The following is a 23,179-nucleotide window of genomic DNA, read 5'->3' on the forward strand; positions in this document are numbered from 1 at the left end:
AAAAAAAAGTTGCATGCTGTACTGAGCCAGCCAGGTGCCCCTAAAAACTTTTTTTTTTTTTTTCTTCAAAAAAGGCAATGGGGCACCTGGGTGGTTCAGTCAGTTAAGCGTCCGACTTCAGCTCAGGTCGTGATCTCATGGTTGAGCTCTAGGCCCACATCGGGCTCTCTGCGCAAAGCCCACTTGGGATCCTCTGTCCCCCTCTCAAAAATAAACATTAAAAAAAAAAAAAAGGCAACATTGGGGGCACCTGGGTGGCTCAGTCAGGTTAAGCATCCAACTCTTGGTTTTGGCTCAGGTCATGATCTTGCAGTTCACGAATTCGAGCCCCACACTCTGTGCTGTGGAGGAGCCTGCTTGGGACTCTCTCTCCCTTTCTCTTTGCTCCTCCTGCTCCCTCTCAAAATAAACTAACTTTAAAAAAAAAAAAAAAAAAAAGGGAACATCAGGTGACTGGACAGCTCAGTCAGTTGGGCATTCTGACTCTTCATTTCAGCTCCGGTCACGGGCATGCAGCCTGCTTGAGATTCTCTCTTCCCCTCTGTTCCTTCCCCACTAGCTCTCTCTTAAAAAAAAGCCAACATCTATTCTCAAGAAACACAGGCCAAGGTTCTGTCGACCACATATCCCTGGCCCATATCGGACATTACTATACATGGAAATACAAACTCCCTCTGGTTTCTTCCTAGCTTTTGGGGTTCCTCTTCCCCAGACCTGGCTGCTCTTCCTAGAGAAGCACATTTTTGATTCAAGTATTTTTCTGCTGTTCTCTCCTGAGCCAAGGGGAAATGCTGAGGAAGGTTACTATTCTCCATTTTATCACAGGGAAGATAGGATCTGGGCTTGTATAAGGGTCATATAGCACCATGAGAGGAAGCCAGTACCAAAACACAAGAGGGTCTCCTCCAAAACCTTCAGTTCAGAGATTAATGCTAGGTTCCCCTTTACCATACATAGCCTCCTCCCTCCTTCCTCAAACAAAAAGTTTCAACACTACTTTCAGCCAGTCCCAAAGGCTAAACTGATGTTCATTCTCTACTAACATGTAATATTGGGAAAGATACGGTTCCCCGAACAGATTCTATCATCTGTGAAAGAATATTAAGACCTGTTTGAAGAAATCTTGAGGATTAAATGTATATAAAAAGCTGAGCACAGTTCCCGACCTTAAATGGTGAACACTGACTGAGCCATTCTATGGCATGTATCCAACCAGTGATCTAATCTCTTTCAGGCATAGGTCAAGCAGGCATAACTTCATCTGGTACAGTGTAGCTTCTCAAAAGCATCCTCCTAAAACTTAACTCTCAGGACAGTAACTATCTACCTAGTTTGCAAAGCAATGCACTTTTCACTAACAGTTCTGACCAAGGGTAAAAGGGTCAAGACTCAAGAACAGAGAGAATTTTTAAATAAGCTGAGCTACACACCACACCCCCCCATCTGTCTTAGCATCCTTCATAATAGCAAAGCTAGGAATAAATATTTGGTAAAATAGTCCATCCAAACAGGAAAACAATGAGTAGATTTATACATGCTAGCATCGAAGTGTCTAGGTTGTGCTATTGAAAGGAAAAATGGGGCACCTGGGTGGCTCAGTAGGTTAAGTGACCCACTCTTGATTTTGGCTCAGGTCATGATCTCAGTTTAGGAGTTTGAGCCTCGTGTCAGGCTCTGTGCTGACAGCCCAGAGCCTGCTTAGGATTCTCTCTGCCCCTCCCCCCACATGCACTTGCAAACGACCCCCCCCCCAGCCAAAACAAATAAATAACCTTTAAAAAAAAAAAAAAAAAGGAGGAAAAAAAAGGAAAAATGTCAAATAGTTAAACAGTGCCTATGGAGTTATGTCATGTATATTCTGGGATCCCGAGAAACTTAACAGGGAGGAGTGGGGAAGTTTAAGTTGGTCGGTAGTTCTCATTTAAGATATCCACACTCTGCTAAGAATGGCATAGGGCTAACTGATTTGGAGCCCAGATGCTTCAAATATGAACAAAAACCATGAGAACAAAATTTTCTAAAAACTGTAGGCTTTTTTATTCAGTTAAGAGGTAGACAGATGAACATGGAAGGCTGTCCCATTTTACTTGCCCAAAGTTCATATTCCACTTCATTCATCCATCCCACACTGCCAGAAATCTTAAATAACCACAACTGCCAGAAGGCTTTTTCTTCCTACTTCTTTTTAGCAATAATAGTCAATGAATTGCTTGCAAAGAAGTTACTACTAACTTAAATCTTCACCGTGTCCAAAGAACCTCGTCCCTATAAGAAGTTCCCACATATGCCAATGGAACCTGCCACTACCGGACAGGAGGGCAGAGTACAAACGGCTCTATTTCTCTAAGAGACTACAAGGGAAGCTTCAGTTATGTTTCTGTTGTTAAGTCCCTGTGCATGTTAGGGCAGAAGCTGGTGAAACCACCAAAGCAGAGCACACTGTGTCAAATGGCTCTGAATGGTTTAAAAAAAAAAAAAAAAAAAAAAAATCACAAGTTATCTTCAGAGACAACATTAAAACATAATGGAATTGAAGCCTGATACAAAAAGTAGAGAATTATGTACAGGAATTCACAGCCCAGAAGGAAAAGGGACCTTAATAGGAACCAGTGGAAACCTGGCTATTTTACATAGCTAATTTTGAGACAAGTCATATTTAGCACAAAAGCAATTATAGCACAAGTAACACTTCCCTCCCACAGCTCCCAAACTTTAAAAAGACTCTTGCCGGTCTTCTGTAACACTGTGATCATTCTTCAAAGGAGCAGGAATGTGTAAGGTGGCCCCAAACATTGACAGGAATTTTAATCTCAAACAGCTTCACGCTCAGAGGATGACATATTTGAAGACTGCCATAATAGCAGCACTGATAACGCCAGAAATGGGGACTGTAACAAACCAGGCCATAAAAATGTTGCGGAAGAGTCGCCAATCAACAGCCTTTTTGGATCGGAGCCAGCCAACAGATACAACAGAACCCACCTAGCAGAGAAAGGGAATCAAGGAAACTGATTAGTAAAGGCCAATGGCATTTTGGTAATAGACACATGACCTTATTTATGTAGATAAGGAGCCCCAGACTGCTGGATGAGACTGATTCCATCAAAGATGGTTTGTATTAAGAAGATTACTAATAAGAAGACAAAAACAATATAAAAATCCAATCATTAAGTCTGTGCCAATTGGGGTAAAATAGGAGAACACTTCCTTTTTCTCTTCTGAGCTACTGGAATTTAATCAACTACTTTAATGAACTACTTTAATATTGAACCACTTGGGGTGCCTGGGTGGCTCAGCTGGTTAAGCGTCCGACTCAATCTCAGCCTCAGGTCATGATCCTGCAGTTCGTGAGTTGCAGCGCAGAGCCTGCTTGGGATTCTGTCCCCACCCCCCAAATAAATAAACTTAAAAAAATATATTGAACTACTTTAATAAGTTATTTTAAGTTTTAGGTTTTCCAAATATCATTTCAGAGGGAGGCAGATATTAGACCTCATAGCCAGTGACCTAGAGATATCCTGGAAGAAAAAGGATAACTGACAGACTCCATCTTTTTAAGATCAACCAACTTAAATTGCCTTAAGGAAGCCAGTTTCTTCCTCTTCCCACAGTTAATGCATGGCCATCACGCAAAGTCTGAATTCAACAAGTTTCTTCATACTTCAATTCAGAGAGTCTCTGAATATATTCTTTCCATAAATAAACTGCCCTTCAATGTCCAATAAGCCTCACAGACTTGCTAACCAATACAAAAAGGGCTTTTGCATCATTTGGGGAAAACCTACATCATTTGCTTAAATAAGCATACTAGACCCAAAAATTGTAAAATGTAATAAGCCTTTACATTCTTACAGTCTCGTCCTGAACTTGTGAACTCTTCAAGACTCCAACTGTATAAAACTTTCTAAACCACAGTTTCACACTTAAAAACTCTCTCCATATTATTAGAGCCATTCAACAGACACAATATGTTTACTTACTTTACAATGCGTTGTACTGATGGGAAGACCAATATTTGATGCAATTACCACAGTGAGGGCAGATGCCAGTTCAATACTGAAGCCACTGTAAACATAGAAAGATTAGTTGTCAAGAATAGAAACTGATATTTTAATAAGCTAACATTATCTCAAAGTTAACACAATCTTACTATGCTCTGATACTCGGTGACAAAACCTTCACTAACAATCTTTAATTCGCTATAGCTCCTGAAATATACTTTAAATCAGGCTCTCGGGGCACCTGGGTAGCTCAGTTGGTTGAGTGTCTGACATCGGCTCAGGTTGTGATCTCACAGTTTGTGACTTCAAGCCCCACATCAGGCGTGCTGTGCCAGCACAGAGCCCACTTTGGATCTTTTGTTCCCCCTCTCTCTGTTCCTCCCCCGTTCACACTCTCACACTCAAATAAAACACTAAAAAAAATTAATAAATAAATCAGGTTTAGGCGCCTGGGTGGCTCAGTTGATTAAGCATCCAACTTCGGCTCCGGTCATGATCTCACAGTCCGTGATTTCAAACCCCGCATTGGGCTCTGTGCTGACAGCTCAGAGCCTAGAGCCTGCTTCGGATTCTGTGTCTCCCTCTCTCTGACCCTCCCCTGTTCATGCTCTCTCTGTGTCTCAAAAATAAATAAACATTAAAAAAAAATTTAAGTAAATATATCAGGTTCTCTTCCCTCTTCTCTAATGTTTTGAGGTTTTAAGGTTTTCTGGAAGCTCGTTATTAAAGTTTGCACTTTTATTTTGAAGAATTTAATAATCAGTCTCAGCTCCCAAGTAAAGACAAACTGTATAGTTATTCACTCCACACACACCTTTCTCAGAAAAGCTGTACTGTTAAGAAACCACTGGAAATTAATATTTGACCAAAATTATGTTTAAGGGCCAGACAGTATATAAAACCTACAAGTTCACACAATGAGAGTAACATCAGGAACTTATATAAGCTTGGGTTACTTTAGATGAAGAGTTGTGTGGTAACACTACACAGTACTATGAACCTTAAGAAAATGAGCATTAATCTTTCTAAGACCTGCTTTGCCAACTTACCTAGAAGGTGTGATCGGTGTCAGATCTTTCCCCATGGTCTGGATAACTCTCCTTCCCCAAACCCACAGACCAATACAAATACCAACTCCACCATAGAGCAGAAGCCATATCGGTGTTGCCACTTTTGAAGAAACATCTCCTGTGTCATAAACCAGATATAAAGCAACCAGAGGACCGATGGCATTGCTGAAAGAAAAAAAGAGGATGAAGATGATTTTTCAGGCAGAACTAGAATTTCGCAAGATCCAGTTTGCTAAATGACCTACTAGATTATTCAAAGCAAAGCTGGCAAGCTCATCCAAAAGAAATAAATGAAACCCCAACATACACAGCAGAAGAAAATAAAAGCTGCTCTCAGAAGAATCCCATGCATTTGGTGGCCTATCTTCCAATAGGTAGCCTAAAAAAAACGCAGGTTCCAATGGCCAGTTTACAAACCACAAGACTAAGGCTAACAACTAACAAATTCATTCCTTAGGGACAGTGATTAAGTTTTTCATCTTACACTCAGAGAATTTACTATCAAAGAACTGGATCCTATCTCAATAGACAAGACCATTCTTTGTAATCTCTCTAAAGAAAAAAATTGTACTGCCTGTTTAATAAGTCAATAACTCCTCTGACCTCATCCTTTCTAGACTATTTAGTGTCCCACGGGGTGGTATGAGCAGCACAACCACAAGCAGAGCCTTATAAAAGGGATAACGTGATATAAAAATAGAAAGTGTGGTGGGGGGTACTTGGGTGGCTCAGTAGGTTAAGTGTTCAACTCTTTTTTAATTAAAAATTTTTAAACGTTTTTATTTTTGAAAGACAGAGCTCAAGCAGGGAGGGGCAGAGAGGGAGACCCAGAATCCGAAGCAGGCTCCAGGCTCTGAGCCATGAGCACAGAGCCCAACGTGGGGCTGAAACTCACAAACTGTGAGATCATGACCTGAGCCAAAGTCAGACGCTTAACCAACTCAGCCACCCAGGCACCCTTAAGTGTCTGACTCTTGCTTTGGCTCAGGTCATGATCTTATGGTTCCTGAGTTCTAGTCCCATGTCAGGCTCTGCACACTGGCCAGGAGAAGCCTGCTTGGGATTCTCCCTCTCCCGGGCCCTCCCCTGCTTGTACTCGCTTCCAAAATAAATAAATAGGGGTGCCTGGGTGGCTCAGTCGGTTGAGCGTCCGACTTCAGCTCAGGTCATGATCTCATGGTTCGTGGGTTCGAGCCCTGCGTCGGGCTCTGTGCTGACAGCTCGGAGGCTGGAACCTGCTTCTGATTCTGTGTCTCCCTCTCTCTCTGCCCCTTCCCTGCTCATGCTCTGTCTCTGTCTCTCAAAAATAAATAAATGTAAAAAAAATTTTTTTTAAATAAACAAACTTAAAAAAAAAAAAGAAAAGAAAGCGTGAGGCTGAGATTCCAAGTCAACTGACCTGACATCATTTCCACCATGGGCAAATGACCCAAAGCAGGCTGTCAGGATCTGCAGGAACTGGAAGAGGAGAGATACCTCCGGTTTATCCTGGTCATACCATTCTTCTAGAGAGCTGCTACTTCCTTTTCTGTCACCCAGACCCATCTCTGCCTTGACACTCATGTCCATCTCAGATGCCGAGTGAATATCAGACACAGCATTGCAGTAACTGGTGTAACTATCCATTCGAATTCGCTTCTTGCTCTCCGCGTTAGGCCATGTCAGCTTCTCCATTTCTTCACCTTTCTGTTCACCTTCTTTGGCACGGAATGAATCCAGAGGCATGCCACAAATTGCCATGGTGTAGGAAGTATAGCTATTATTGCGCCTCAAGGGTTTGTCGCCAGAGTCTCCCATGCAGTCTCCCACCTTGGCAAGATGTAATTTATGCAGCAGCTCTTTGTATAAGCCAGAATCTTTATGCACGGTATGATACTGATAGTGGCCACTGGAGTTCATCTGGTTACTGACGGCTTGATTGAACTGAACAAGGTTCCCATTAGGCAACTGAACTGCTCCTGGCCAAGACCAAAACAGTCACATTAAATACAAAGACCATCAGATCCAAACAGTGAGCCCCCTCACCAGTACAGGTAACAAAGTAAAACTCTTATTTTCCCCACTGAAGAAACCACTCACCATTCATGGCGCTGTCTATGCTGGTTTCCTCTTTCAGGTCCACACTGGGAAGCCTCTCTCGCTCTGGAGCCTCCTCCAAGTCTCCAAGTTTGAATGAGACTGTTCTCTCCTCCACCACAGCCCGGAGGGGCACAGTGGCAGATCCTACCTCAGAAACGGGACTCCTGGTTTCAATATCACTGACAGACAACTTTGTTTCTTCATGGTCTTCTTTCAAGCTATTCTTTTTTTCCATTAAGGGGCTTTCAGAAGGACTAGACTTTATTTCTCCTAGAAAAAACGGGGGATTTTTGTTTGGTTTTGACCAAACTAACTTGTTCCCCATCTCCCCTTTCCCCCCACCTCAAAAAAATCCAACTCAAAAATATATTTCAATGAAAATTCTGGATAATATTCCTGTCTACTTCATTTGCCATATCTCCTATCTTTCCTTTGCAAAGATATAGCAATGCTTCAGGGGTCACAAGCTTTTTCAGTAAAGGGCCAGACCGTAAAATATTTTTTTAGGCTTTGTGGGCTCTGTTGTGTATTCCTGTCCTTCACAAGACAAAGATTGTTGTTTTACAAGGGTAAAAACCATTCTTAGTTCCCTGCTGACCCATTCTGAGGTGAAAGATACCTCAAAGCATGAGGCTGACAGACTGAAAGTTTAGACTGCATCTAGTTTATGTTCTTCTTAAAAAAGGAATGCCCCCAAATTTCAGTCCAGGAGCTCAAGTAAAGCAACAGAGCTCAATGCAGGCAACTAAAGATGACAACTTGAATTCCCACCTCCTGAAACAGAGATGTGCCTTATGGTTCTACCTTATGGTTCTAAATGCCATGACTACACAGGAATATTTATTTTCTGCCCATCCTACCGATGCCCAGTATAGTATGTTTACATGTTCATTCAGGCATCACAACTAGGCTACAGACTAGGACATAAAACATTATCAAGACTTGTATCATCTTCTCCCAGACTGGGGGAAAAACGAGGTCAGAAAGTGGTGCAAGCCTCGTTCCCACTGTCCGCTCAGCACAACCAGACTAGCAAAGACCAGAGCCTCTCAGAGGCGTCTCAGTGCAGCTGCATGACGCAGCACTCTTCCTAAGGCCTCTGCAGTCTGTGCATCCGTCCACTTCCGAACAACAAACTTGAAATCACTAACCAAGCATTTGCAGATAGAAAGGGCTGAGATTACTTTAAAAGCTCTCAGCCAGTAAGGAAATGAATACAAGGTTTAAATAAGACTGATGCTAACCAAAATTTATTGTATTTAATTATACTCTACTACCGTGTGATAGTAATGATCTAAATGATTCCTTCACATTAACACTGGAAAATGTCTACCTCTAGAATCTGTGCTATAATTCTGAGAATTAACGAAATCTAAAGTCAGATATAAATATGTGACTTAGCTTTACAGGCCCAAATCTGAAATTACACACAGAAGTAGTTCAGATAAATGTTTCTTGAAAATATTTTGTATTTACTCCTTATTTTATATTAAGATATCCTCACACTTCCCAATTAATGTAAGCTACATCTCTATATATTTCTGTCACCAGCAACTGATGTACGGTAAAAAAAAAAAAAAAAAAAAAAATTACATTAAAGGCCCAGTTTGCCCCTAGCATATGTCAAAAATCTCTTATAACTAAGGGCGCCTGGGTGGCTCAGTCAGTTGGGCGACCGACTTCGGCTCAGGTCATGATCTCACAGTCCGTGAGTTCGAGCCCTACATCGGGCTCTGTGCTGATAGCTCAGAGCCTGGAGCCTGTTTCGGATTCTGTGTCTCCCTCTCTCTCTGACCCTCCCCCTGTTCATGCTTTGTCTCTCTCTGTCTCAAAAATAAACGTAAAAAAAAAAAAAAAAATCTCTTATAACTAGGTCTCAGGTCATTTCAAGTCAATAAAAACAGTTTGGGCAGGGGCACCTGACTGGCTAAGCCAATTAAGCGTCCAACTTCCACTCAAGTCATGATCTCGCAGTCTGTGAGTTCAAGCCGTGCATCAAGCCCAGTGTCAGACTGCTTGGGATTCTCCCTCTCTGCTTCCCTTCGCCCACTTGCACGCGCTCTCTCTCTCAAAATAAAAAAAATTTAAAAACCTAGTCTCTCTCTCTCAAAAAAAAATTAATAAATAAAAATTTAAAAACCTAGTTTAGAACAATAAACCCATATTTTGAAATCTCATTTAAATGTGTGACTTCACCAATCTACCCAAATAGTGAGTTTTTGTACACGAGAAGTTAACAGACACATTGCTAGTTAAAACAATCTGCTACAATTTGTTACTTACGTTCAATTTTTCTCTTCATCCTGGGACATACAAAGAACCAGACGATAAGGGCACAGAAAACTGCACATCCCACCGAGATGAGGATGGTGCCCCACAGAGGAAGTTTGTCAAAGCCCAGCACTAGGAGATAAAATGGTGCATCTTGAAAACCCCAGGGCGACAGCCCCCTGCAACAACGTGTAAACCCTCCTCGGGGGGACTCTGGGGTTCCCCCCAAGCCAGCCCATCACCCTTTACAACTGCTGCCAGCCTTAGGTCCACAGGGTTTATTGTACTGACTACACAAATTCAGGAGAAAAATCCAATGGTCATCTGAAACCCACACCTCCACCTCTGGCCCACTCTCCACACCTACTGGATTCAAGTCCCCCAAGTTCCTTCAAAAACTAGCTTTTTTCCCTTTCTTTGTTTAGAAGATAAGGATTACTATACTCTGAGGATCTGCAACTAGCTATGAAAAAAAGGAAGCATTCCACTCCCTAGCCTCCACATGGTAGCTGCCACACATTATGTTTGCACATACAGATTTTAATGTTAAAAAAGGGACCCTAAGAATCACATTTGTCATACTGATAAAATTTTCTGTGGAAGTTAATTGAATCCATTGTACTAACCTCCAGCAAAAACCTTTAATAAGATTATCTCTTAGGATACATTATCAAACTAAGATACAGAAAACCGGAATATTATCTATCAAAAGATAAGGATAGTTCAAAGGACCATCTTTCACAAAAATAGTTTAGTGGTAATTTCATTAACAAGGCATATCTTAGAGACATGCCTACTTTTCACATGGCTTTGGGATCATTAATATCAGTCCTCATGTGCTTACCCCTTAACTGCCAATAGGCTTCAAGCCACTAGCCTATACTAAGGACAGAAGCAAAGCACTACAGAATTCTATTTAAGCCTGTAAGATGTTATAATGATCTGTAGTTCATCCACAAATAGCTTGGCTACCTGCAGTTCTTTTGCTTTATTCTGATAGGAATAGATTACCTATAAAATGGAAAATCTATTGCCCCCCAATGATTAATATTTAAAAATCAGATGTAACCGTGGTCCCTTCAAAACTAAAGTTCTATAGTGACTACAAATCTTTCCATTTTAATTCCTATCAATTCTGACCATGTAGTCACACAAACTAAAATATACATGAAGCTTAATTAATCTCTATCACAGTTTAAATCTATGTTCCAAGCCAAAAGGGGAAATGAGAAAGGGAAATTTTTCTTGTAAATGATCCACAAAGAACAGAACAAAAATATCCCAAGTTCCTTTTTCAAAAATGATTGCAAGTTTAAGTTTCTAATTTCACTGAACTATGACCTTTGCTGCTACCAGATAAAACATCTGTGCTTAGAGTGTCACAGGAGACTTTAGTTTAGCATGAAGAACTCAATTTAAAACATAATTGGAAATGTAGCATGCAAGCTTTTCTTTGCCTGTACCATTTGGTGAGGAGTCTGGTATCCCCTAAGTAAGATCAATATTCTCATAAAGTTGTCCATTTTCTTCCCTAATTATTCCAAGAATAAAGACAAGGTTAAAAATACTTAGCTAATTCCATTTTTGGCCAGTGACTTACTACTTCAGTGAAGTTTAAGAACCAATTTACAATCCATTAATCAGAAACCAATTTAGTGGGCTCCAATGAGCATTAAAAAAAAGCTAAAGAGAAGTATCTGAAAACATGAGGACACAGCACATAGTAAGGGTAAGTAGCTTCTAAATACTATTCTAGTTTTCTTTCCCTCTCTGTCTCTACGTGCACATATGTCTTGGGCAGCAACGTACAGTGTATTTTTTCCAGTGGGTCACAGTTAAAAGATCAAAAGCCACTCGCCTGACCATCAAGTCAAAAGACCCTAGAGAGCGAACCTGAACTGATAAAAAGCAGGTACTGTCAAGTTACAAGTTAGTAATCTTTTTCAGTTGCTAAATTGAACACGGATCATATTTTTATCCATGCTTTGCCTTAGTCCCAAAATAAAAGTAATCATCCCAATCTTTATATCCTCACAAATTATTTTTCCTCTTAGCTGCATGAATTTCTTCTTCCAAGTGCACTTAGATCAGGTGTTTAAACATCCCAACTCTTCTCATTCAAGCAGATTCAGGGAAGTAAATTTAGTGCTTAGAAACAAAAGTAGCTCCATTTGGGAGAGAAAAAAGAGAATATCCAGCAAACCAGTCCTAAATGACTGATTATTGAAGACCAAATATAACTAATTACTCTTCAGCAGTTGAGGTATCAATTCCAGTTATTTTTAGCACAGAAAGGAGAAAGGGAGGGAGAAGATCATATTATCGGTGGATCCTGTGAAGACTATAAAGAGTAAAGGTCTGTAGTGATTTAGAATCTGAGCAGGTCTCTTTGGTTGAAAAACTATCTAGGTTAACTCAGCATACACTAGCCTGCAGCCTTCTGAAATGGGCGCAGGCCAGCCACCTTCTAGGAGATTTCAGCCCTGTAAAGCAAAAAGGGGTAAATTGGGCATTTAATGCAAGTCTTATAAACAACGTTAAATTCACATTTAAATATTTTGATATGTACTTACAAGGTGCTCCAGTATACATGATGGAAAAGAGGTTTATTCCAACTGTGCAGGCATAGAAAACTGGCAAAGCTCGCAAACCATTAGGAACGGGATCTGTCTAAAAAAGATTATCAAGATCAGTATCTTGAAAGGTGTTATAAAATTATGTTAACTAACTTGAACTTAAATTTAAAAAAAGGGGGGGGGGTTAAGTTAACTCATTTCCATAGAACTTTGTAAAAGGGCAGGTTCAGGAATTACATAAGGCCAGTTAATGGTATCCATAGTAGTAGGAAAAGCCCAGTTGGCCTTGCTCCTGAAAGTCTCCTTACCAAGGCTGATCTCATCTTTTACATCTACCTGAATTTAAATTTGTGTTTGTTTTAGGTTTTTTTTGGGGGGGGTGGGGGGGTGCTATTTCTAACAAAGTCACCTACACCAGTGACTGGTAATGTCTCAAATAATGTTTCAACACCCAGCGTCCTAAGGTACCTGACTGTCCAGATGTAAATCCGAGCATACACCTGAGATGTACTATACATTTGTAAAGGATATCAAGAAATAGACTATGAGATGTCAGGACATTTCTCACCATGCCTGCAAAGATTTCTTAAAATCAAAACATGCAGAATTACCTGCAACAACAATCTTATCTAGACATTAACAAATACACCACTATTAATGACTTACCAAAGAGCTAAGATAAAAATCAATTGTACACTAAGTTACCTCCTCATTCAACAGACTGTACCAAACACAATCCTGGGCACTAAAATATGGGAGTGAATGAGAAAGTTCCTGCCCTCAGAGAACTAACATTTACATTCTAATACAGAATAACGTAAAGTAGCAATAAATGCTATGAAGAAAATAAAGAAGGGTAAGGAAGAGGCAGTGATGGAAGGCAGAACACACTGGGAATTATCAGTGGAACAAAGACACAAACCTGGTAAGTCAACAAGCCATGTACATACATAAGGGGGGCGGGGGGGGGGGGGGGACAACACAGAATATTGCAGACAGAGATATCAGCAAGTGTAAAAACCCTGAGGCAAAAAACTCAGGAATTGCAAAGAGGCCAGTGTGACTGGAAATAAAAAGAGCTCCACTTAGAACAAATGTGTATTAATTCTACAGGAAAACACCCAGGTCAAACACTTAAAGAGAACACAAACTTGAATATATGGGAAGGCTAAACTATGAAGATGTTATCCTAAAGGTTTAATGCTGTCTGGATAGCAATCCAAAAGAAAATCTTGGGAAAGAAGAGAAAGATCCAAAGTGCTTCTAAAGCTTCTAACTAGGATAATCAACAGTTGGGAAGAGGGAGGTAGTGGCTGAAGACAAACACAACAGAAGAGAAAGGAAAGATGCCATTCAAAATCAGTAGAGATGGGCCCTCACTGAAAAACACTTTGAATTTTAGCTTCCCATGAGGTGCCTGGGTGGTTCAGCTGGTGAAGCGTCAGGACTTTTGATATGGCTCCGGTCAGGTCGTGATCCTACCGGTGTTGAAATCAAGCCACAAGTTGGGCTCCGTTGTGAGCCTGCTTGGGATTGGTCTCTCACTCTCTCTGCCCCTCTCTCCCACTCTCTCTCTCAAAATATTTTTTTTTTAAAGTTAATTTTAGGGGCACCTGGGTGGCTCAGTCAGTTAAGGGTCCGACTTCAGCTCAGGTCATGACCTCACAGTTTGTGAGTTCGAGCCCCGCACTGGGCTCTGTGCTGGGCTCTGTGCTGACAGCTCAGAGCCTGAAGCCTACTTCAGATTCTGTGTCTCCCTCTCTCTGTTCCTCCCCCACTCGCACTCTGTCTGTCTCAAAAATAAATAAAGATTAAAAAAAATTCAAAAACTTAAAAAAAAAAGTTAATTTTAGCTTCCCTATCCATACTTTAAATATATATAAACACATCAATAAATACACAAATAAATACGTGCTACATATAGAGAAATAGCCAAAATAAAAATGATAGCCTATACCTAGAACTATTCAGCATCCTGGAATAACTCAACAGTGTGGGACACACTCCAAGGGCAATCAATAAGCTATCAATTCATAAGATCCCCCCAAAATCAAAACCCATTAGAGATCTATAAACATTATGTAGGGACTTCTCTTAACAGATTTTCAAATACAATTTGGTAATATGGTATCAAATCAAACTAATTAGAGTTGAGAAATAATAGGTTTTATTTTATTTTTCTGGGTTTTATTTTTCTGTACAGTCCAATTATGTATTCCCTGAGGTAACCAGTATTTAGTAGCAGGGAAGGTAGTAAATGAATGATACTTGTGGTTTATTATGAAATACAAGCTCACCATCTTTTAAAAAAAGGCAAAGTTCATAAATCTAGGAACTTTTACTCCCTCCAGACTCGTCTCAGTCACTCGCAAGAGATAACCAAGGCTAACAACTTTATAAGATTTGTATTACTGTATGACCCATCTAACTACACACTTGGAACTTTATCTGGAAATAATGTAAATATCTCATCATCCAGTCATGTGAGATGGGAAGGGGGGCGGGGGGAGTCTTGGTAACTCCCCATCCCCAACCAGAATAGTTCATTGTTTACATACTGGATGTTCTGATAAGCCTCTAAAGAAAAAGGCTCCTCTGAGTTTGAAAAGATGTCCTAGATTTAATGTGATTCCTAACAAAAGGGAGACTGCTCAAAGACCCATTTTTCTCTGACTAGCATTTAAATAATAGGATAACTTTCCCTTTTCCCCCATTCCTTTATTGCCCCTAGCCTTTAAGGAGAAGTACCTCATCTCCACTCTGGATTTTCCTACTAGACTACCCAACACCCTTGGCACAGACATCAGAAAACAGAAAATTTTAAAAAAGCAATTTTAATGTTAATTTCCAAAACAGAATCTTAAGTTGAAAAGCAGCTTAATGGTCAAATATTCAGACTTTAACAGCCAGTACCCCCAAAGGTTACCAGCATAAGGATGTTTTGAGATTTAAAATCGAACAGTAACCACAACTATTCACATTCATCACCCAAAAACTCATTAGCAGATTGGACACAAGACTATGATGGGTCACAGGGAGGACAGGGGAGTTTGGAGGTAAAAAAAAAAAAAAAGTCCTCAAAGTCAATACTGCTAAACACTATTCCAATCATTCTTGATCATGCTCTCATCCTCATACCTACATAAAGAATATATTGTTACAAAGGGAATATATTTAACTCCAGCTCTCAACTGTGGGTAGAAAAATACCTGCCATGCAGTTCTCAAATGAGAGATACTGAACACCTAAAAATCCCTCTTTGCACCTCAGAGCACCACCATTTCCCCTCCAAGAAAGAAGACAAGTTTTATCTTGAGACATACAAAGCCTCTCCAGAATCAGAACAATCTGCTTCCCAATAAATAATCAACAAAGACCCAGTGTAAAGTTTCATAAAGCAGGAATCCATAATACAGGATCCTATGTATTCTCCTTGTTCTCTGGTATGGAGTAATCTATATGGCTCTAATAAAAATACTGAAAAATCTGATCTGTGACTACCAGTAAGCCTCGAACCTAAGCATCATGTTATCTATCATATGCTACAACAATTCTGGGGATCCGGCGGGTAGCTCATCAAATCTGCTTGCTAAATAAAACGGTATCAAACTTCAAGTCCATCAGTAGTAACAATGAACTATTTACTCTCAAATTCTAACCAATCTATAAATATTTCAATTTTCCAAGTATTCAACTGCTATATTCTGGCAGACTCAGGCCATAGGAAAGAACAATTAATGAATCAATTTACCATAGTGTTTCTACAAAGGCGCAAACCCTTCCCTACAAAAGCTTACAACTAGACCGAACAAGTGGGTCTGAATATATTCTTACCCCTTGGGACTAAGCTACCTATCTCTCTTCACTCAGATGTCTACAGTTTAGGAGCATTTTACAAACTTACAATGGGCCGTTAAGAGCCATTCACCTCAGAAAAAGGACAACTTTGTTTCCTCAGAAAAATGCATTTATTCTTACCAAGTAATTCAGTCCAGTGACAACATCCCTTGTCGTCTACATTTATTTTGGAGCCAGCATCAGACTTCTTGATAAAAGAAATGCTATTGGGTCCCTCAAAAGGGATTTTCAACTGGACAGGAAATTAAATGACTGTCTGGAATTTTTTTTTTTTTTTTTTTTTTTGAGGGCCAAGGGAAAAAACAAAAAACACCTTTACGGGCTCTTTTTACCCCATCTGGGAAATTAGAGTCAAGTCACTGTGAAATATAGAGTCCCCATCCTGAAGCTTATAACCTGGTTATGCTAATCAGCACGACAAAAGTTAACTGCGTGGAAACCCAAACTACTCAATTTAACTGTTGACTAAAAAAACATTATGTCAAGACACATTACGACTTACGAACCCCAAGCTCATAAGTCAAAATGGTCCAAAAACAAAAATAATAAGTCAAAATGGTCCATATATGTTGTTGATTTAGAGAAAACAGTAATCTACAAACACCTGTACAAAATCACCCTGAATAAATTTCCTTATTTTTTCATTCCCAGCTTCTCCTCTATTTCTTGGCACACCATATATTCATTCAATTTTTCCTTCCTGAATGCATTCTGGGCTATCGAAAACTTGACTTTTTCAGAGAGCTCAGCAACATACAAGAGGTGTACCGAACACAGACGTATTTTTTAACTTTCCAAGGCCACACTAATCACATCTACAAGAAGGCTAGCAGTCTGAATACCATTGAGTGTGACCCACCAAAGGTCATAAAAGAGGGGAGAGAAAGATTACCTTACGGAGGATGAACGCACGAACAAGGAAGAATAAAATTCCAGACATAATACCAGAAAGCAGTGGAGAGATGAACCAAGACATCACTGGAACAGAACACATTAAAAAGAAAAACGTCAACTGATGAAAATCAGGAACCAAAAAACACTTTAAGTTTTAGTATTCCATCTTCAAAACTTTCCATCCCTCCATTTTACACCATTTATGTCATATAACGCCATGGTAGCACATGACAAGAATAAAAATTAAAAAGCCATTTAAAATTAAACATACCAATTTTTATCAGTTCAGACCACTTGACACCCTCCTGCCCCTTTGCCACGAGGGAGAAACCGATGGTTGCACCAACAATACAATGGGTTCCAGAAATGGGAAGCTTCAAAAACGAAGCCACTAGTTGCCACACAGCAGAACCTGAAACACAGGCAAGTTTTATTAAGTGGCAAAATTCTCAGGAATGCAGTGCCTTCCGAAGAAGAAAACCTGAAAGGGAGAGCCCAAGTATGGAACCACCCGCTTGCTCACCCGCCACCAAGGGGCAATACATAAAAAGAACTTACCAAACATAGCACTGACAGAGCCGGCCATCAACAGCTGTTGGGTCGAGTTGTACATCTCCACGTCGATCAAGCCCTTCCTGATTGTTTCGCTCACTTTGGCTCCCAGAAGGACGGAGCCCACGGTTTCAAAAATACTAGCTAGGATGCAGGCTTGCTTGAGGGTCACTACACCTGAGCCCACAGCTGTACCAAACGAATTTGCTACATCATTGGCTCCCACGGAGAATGCCAAGACAAATGCAATAATGAAGCCCAGGATCAGCATCCATAGGTAGTCCATCAATGGACCAGAAGCAGCAGTAGCAGCAATAGTACTGGTAGTCAGCGTTGCCCCGGTAAATGCCATTCTCTAGACTAGTGGTTTTTATTAATTGTAAGAGAATTACTGAGCGGCTTTCAAGATGTGTAAACAGAATATGAGGTATCAAAAATGCTATAATAAATAATATATATTATATAAAATTAAATACTGTAAACTACGGCACAGAAACCGAGCTGGGGAGTTACTGCTATACGCTGCGTATGAGCATCTGTTGTCTGGGGTTTCTTTGGCTCTGGAGGGCTAAAAGCAAGGAGAATTCCATGGCGGAGAAGAGAAAGGACGCAAGTTCATCCTGGGGGGGGGGGGGGGGGGGAGAGAAAATAACAATAGCAGCGCGCCCTTGGGGGAACCCTTGCGGCGCCCCACGAGGCTGGGGGCTCCGGCCTTGTCCTCTGGCCGCAGCCCACCGGCCCCGGCCCCGAGCGGGGCGCGCGAGGTGGTGGGCACGTGGCGCCGGGGACCTCCTCGTCAGCGCTCGCCCAGCCCGGAATCCCCCACCCCCACCGCCCGCCGCCGGCCCGCGCGCGCCCTCCCCGCGAAAACCGGAAAAGGGCCGTTCCCGCGCGCGCCGCCCGAGGACCGCCAAAAAGGCCCGCGGGCGGGCGGGATGGGGGAGGGAGGCGGACGGTAAGGAAGCCAGAATCCCCGTCCGCCGCCCACGCCGGCCCACCAGACCGCCTCCCGCTCGACGGCGTCGGCGCCTGGTCCCGCCGGGAAAGAAAGCCTTTCCAAGGTGGCGCCACCACTCACCAGAGGAAACCAAGGGCCGAGCGGAAGACCAGACGCGCAGGCTGCGGCGGCGGCACGGACGCACGCACCTGTGGTCGGTGAGCAGACGGCCTGGGGCGGAGGCTCGGGGATGGATCGACAGGGCTGGCGACCCACCCAATGAAGCACCCGCGGCGCCTCAGCGGCAGAGAAGAGAAAGCACGCAGCGCGCGCCGGCAGCCATCACTCTGGCGGCACACGCCGCCGGCCGCCACTTATAGCCGGCGCCGCGACCCGCGTGACCCGCAGCGCATCGCCCAGGCTCCGGAGCCCCGCCCCCGGGGTGGTGCAGCCCACGCCTGCCCGGCGTGCCCAATCGGGTGAGCCCTTCGGCGGCGCTCATTGGCCAGACCCGCGCCCGCGGCCACGCCCCCGGCGGGGAGCTTGTCCACGTGGGGAGGGCCGACCCCCTTTCTGCAGCCTCGCCCTAGCGTCCGTGTAGCGTCTCGCCGCTCGGGTTAGTTACTGGTGGAGGCCGTAAGGGACCCTAGCTGTGCCGCCAGAGGTCGTCGGGCCGACTTATAGGGGCGGCGACCAAGGTCATTCCTAGTTTCCCTTTTGCGGGCCCCATTTCATATTGCTGACCGCTTCTCAAGCCTTCTTTTCAGCTTATTTAATGACCTGCCGCGTCCAGAGGCCACACCTGGCCGAGTTCCCTCCCGCCCGTCCAGTGACGCTGCGGGGGAGCTCGAGCCCTCTGGCTCTGGATCCAGTCTTGGCACGTTGTCGCACCTGTGACTTGCCCTTGGCCAGACAGGCACTGGGGGGGAGGGGGGGAAAGCTCACGTGGTCGCTTTGCTCCCGCAGTCATGCACTTGGGAGAAAACGGAAAGAGTGGAGAGTCACGAGAACCAGGTTGTCTCCCCGATTATAGCGCAGAGCCTCAGGAAGGCTGTGGGTCATTAATTTCCCTGTAGTGGACCTGTGTTTTCTGCGTGGCGGCTGTGGCGCTGGGAGGAAGGACAGTGCTTCAGATTCAAATCCTGACTTCTACTTGCTGCAGTGTGTCACCTTGAGCAAATTCCAGATCTTTCAGACTGCATCGTCACGAATGTAAAACGTTAACAGTCAGTACCTACCTTGTGGCAGGATTTAAATGAGTTAACGTGGGCGAATGAGACCAGAGCTGTGTAGGCACCGAACTCTAATTTCCGGTTTGGTCTTAATGTAAAAATGCCTGTTTTAGGATGTAGGAAAGGATAAAAGGGGATGTTCTCTTTGCATCCCGAAGCTTTCCTATTCTTTTGACATAAAAATTGATTTCTGGTCTCCTACAGGGTATATAATGTAGTTTTGACATTAATAAGATTTGCTGTGCACATTTGAGGGCATTCTGTTGTGCAGCTTAAGATCAAAAGTAATCATGCCTGGAGATTAAAGTCGTGGTTTCTTGTCAGGGTTGTAGTGAGATTGAAGAATTTCACCAGAAATACTTAACAGGCTTAGAATGTTCTGGAGCCCTCCCCACCTTTTTGCCATCTCTAGCAGCAGGGCACTGAATAGCAGAAACAAAGATGCTGTAAATCATTGCTATGTCTGGGACATCTATGGAGGCTTGAACTACATGTGAGTATCCTCTGACCTACCTCGAACATCTGATGGAGTTCTATGAGTAACAAAGTTACAGAGTTACAAAGCTCTTGGTCCCAAGGTCATGTCTGAAAAAGAAAATTGCATGTCCGGGTGCAATGACCCTACAATGCAATTCTGATGTAATTCTGGCACCTTAAAATGTACTCCTCCCTCAACCTTCAGTTCATTTCAAGGTTATAAAAAAAATTGAATAAAAGGACTGATCTGTTAAAGGTGCTTAGTGTTCTGCCATTTAAAACAATAATTTGGGGGGGGGGTGTGAAGTAGGTGAAGGGGATTAATAGTACACTTATGATGAGCCCTGAGTAAATGTGTTAAATTGTTGAATCATCATACACCTGAAGCTAATGTAACACTGTATGTCAATTGTACTTGAATTTAAAAAATAAATAATAGAAATTTAAAACAATTTTCAAAGCAGTTATTTGTAAGGGAATTGTTTCACAGTATGTGTTTTTGTTTTGGGGTTTTTTTGTTGTTGTTGTTTTGTTTTCATTTTGTCCATGGGTGTACTTTTGCTCATCTGTGGTATTTAGCCCTTCAAGTTGGCAAATACTTGCTAGACAACCTCTTTGCCGGGGGGGGGGGGGGGGGGGGGGGGGGGGGGGCAGCCAGAGTGAGTGAGCACAGTCCAGGCCTTTTGGGATGGGCTTGCAGAGAATGGTAGAGCCCTGGGGCAGAGACTCAGAGAATTCGTCATTACAGATGAATTCTGCCAACATCTTTAAGCTGGTCCTATCCTCCTTCCTTAGGACAACAGAGTGCCTCTGCCAACCAGACTATAAGAAGAGAGAGATGGGAGATTAGGGTGGGTCCTGGCCACCTCACCAGGGGAGAGAGCAGAGAGCATCAGTGGAGTACGGCCCTTAGAGACCTGGACTTGTCTTGGTCCTGATAATCTTCATCCTCCCATAGGGGAGAAGAGGTAAGGCTCTGCCTATGAGAGAAGTTACAGTGCCTTGATAATGGAAAGAGGAGGTAAGAGGACCGCCAGTTGACACACAAATGGCACTGGTTCTGACCTTATCGCTGGACGTGGGAAAGAGGGCAGAGAGCATTTGGTCTAGTGGTTAAACAGACTGTAAAGCCATACTATTTGCTCTGCTCTTCACTAGTCCTGTGACCATGGGCAAATTAATTCTCTGCCTTCGTCATCTGTAAAGGGGAGATGTTGAGAGTCCCTACTGTTACAGGGCCATTATGAGGCCTCAAGTTATGTAGAGCCCCTCTAAAGTTCTCGCACATGGATGGTCCTCTCTCGGCATTCATGTTCTTCTTAAACTAGCTGAAGGCCTGGTGTGTGTGTGTGTGTGTGTGTGTGTGTGTGTGTGTGTGTGTGTGAGAGAGGTGTCAGAGCTGCCATCTGGGCCAAGCTTTTTCACACTTCTCCCACTGCTCAAAGAAAATGAGGGGCCACAAAAACCTGGGACCTTCTGCCACAGGGGGAGGGGCAGTGTGTAGCAGAGGACACATCGTGGGCTCACTGGCCTGGTGGTGGGAGGCCTGGCCCTGGCCCTGGCCCTGACTGCCCACAGGATCTTTGGTAGATCAGAGTTACTCCCACTAAGCTCACAAACCCAAGGGTCCCCCACCCATCCTCATCCTCAAAGAGCACAAAGCAATACAACCTACCACATGCTGCTAAACACCAACCTGGGCACTGCAGGTTTGGAGTTTTCTTGGAGGTGTTTCCATCTCTCACTCACTTGGTGGAGGCTAAGCTTTTGAGATCTGGGAAAGCAGACCCACCACCCCCTGCAGGCCTGCAGAAATGGGACAAGAGGAGGACGCGACACCACTTCTGCACTTTCAGAGCCCGAGAGACTTGCAGTCAAGGAAATGTTTCTGAGGTCATTGTTCAATGAGCATGAAGTAAGCATCCCGGAAATAGTCTGCTTGGAGGGGACTAACTGCAGTGGAATGGGAACATTGTGGAACAAGACCAGGTTCAAAGGCAATTTCAGAGGCTGTCCATTAGGATTTGGATGGAGCAGGGAAAAGAAGGCAGGAGCCTTTGAATAAATGGAAACTGCCTCCGCTCTACCCACAACTCCCTCCCACTTGGTTATGCTTACACATGAATGAGGTAGGAATTGCTGTGATTGCGACTGATGGTTTACAACTTGCCAAGCACTGTTTCAGGTGCTCTGTATCCTATCATGCGACACTCTCAATAAACTTTAGGTTGATGCACCTTGTTTTGCAGGCTGAGAAACTGAGGCCCAGAGAATGAAGCAACAGTTAAATGAGCGAAGCACTTAACAAACTTCAAGTCAGTAGGTGCCTTTTCTCCGGCTGTCAGTAAGTGCAGAGGCAACTATGATGCCCTAGGGTGTTAACTGTTGTTTGCACTTAACACATTTACTTCCCCCCTTCTTTCTTTCTTATTTTTATTAACTCTGTTGCTTTTACAGCCAGCATGTTAAGCTTCCTCAAACCCTGTTGGAATAGAAAGGGCATATCTAGGAGAGCTGACTCCAAGATTGTCCCCAGTTTCTCCAGCACAAGAAGAGGCAGGAAGTCAGGGGCACATGGTCTCTCCAAAAATAAAGTTGATAAAGTAGCCTGACCATGTCTCAGAGTTCCTGAAAAATCTGTTCTCTTGAGACTTCTCAAGAAAGGAAGTCTGTCTTCCACACACCTGTAGTCAATTCCTATAGGCAATAGGTTCAGAATTAATTAATTAATTAATAATAAATGATAAGGACCACACATCACCATCACCACCTCCACTTTCCTACCTGCTGTGGATGTGGCTGGCCTCTGCCTTCAAACATTTCCTCACTTCCCATCAAATAGGACCGGGCACCAAGTATCCACAGCTCTGCCCTCACCAGGTCCAGGAAAAGTTCCAGACAAAGAGGGAATGTATGGGGAGGGTGCTTTCAAGCACCCAGAAAGCCAAGCTCTGATGTGGAGACACTGGTTGAGACTGGTCTCAGGCCAGTGTCCCATAGCAATAAAGAGCTGGATTTTGGTTGCATCAGGCAAATGGGTCAGTCCATTCCTCTGCCCACCCAAGGAGTGGGGGACAGGGCCACCCACTCCACACTTTATGTGGTTCCTCCCTGACTGCTCATCGCCTGGTCTCTTTCCTTTGGTTTTAAGTTCACATGTTTGGGCGTGATGTGGCTTAGGACCCAGACAGGGGGCAGAAGGACAGTTCTTAGAGTTTGAAATGGTCCTGAA

At 43.1% G+C, this 23,179-nt stretch overlaps 1 protein-coding gene and 1 long non-coding RNA gene across 3 annotated transcripts; one reads left to right on the forward strand and one right to left on the reverse strand.

Moving 5' to 3' along the window:
• Nucleotides 1-2,013: 2,013 nt before the first annotated feature.
• On the reverse strand, nt 2,014-18,578 carry SLC20A1 (solute carrier family 20 member 1). Of its 2 annotated transcripts, none has more exons than XM_042933026.1 (11): nt 18,448-18,578; nt 17,308-17,921; nt 17,021-17,161; nt 16,748-16,833; nt 11,995-12,091; nt 9,434-9,553; nt 7,151-7,420; nt 6,471-7,029; nt 5,051-5,236; nt 3,981-4,065; nt 2,014-2,982 (listed from the first exon to the last, which is right to left on the reverse strand). In XM_042933026.1, exons 2-11 carry the CDS (start codon nt 17,651-17,653, stop codon nt 2,827-2,829), a joined length of 2,046 nt encoding a protein of 681 aa, XP_042788960.1. In that variant the 5' UTR covers nt 17,654-17,921; nt 18,448-18,578; the 3' UTR covers nt 2,014-2,826. The 2 variants fall into 2 exon arrangements, with proteins under 2 accessions (XP_042788960.1, XP_042788959.1); XM_042933025.1 differs by having other exon boundaries at nt 18,380-18,578.
• A 2,253-nt stretch (nt 18,579-20,831) lies between these two features.
• LOC122216330 lies at nt 20,832-22,546 on the forward strand. Its single transcript, XR_006200833.1, has 3 exons — nt 20,832-20,915; nt 22,197-22,291; nt 22,405-22,546. It is a non-coding gene; the product is annotated as an uncharacterized LOC122216330 (long non-coding RNA).
• The last annotated feature ends 633 nt before the right edge of the window (nt 22,547-23,179 follow it).

This window comes from Panthera leo, chromosome A3, assembly GCF_018350215.1.
Source record: "Panthera leo isolate Ple1 chromosome A3, P.leo_Ple1_pat1.1, whole genome shotgun sequence".
Taxonomy (NCBI): Eukaryota; Metazoa; Chordata; class Mammalia; order Carnivora; family Felidae; genus Panthera; species Panthera leo.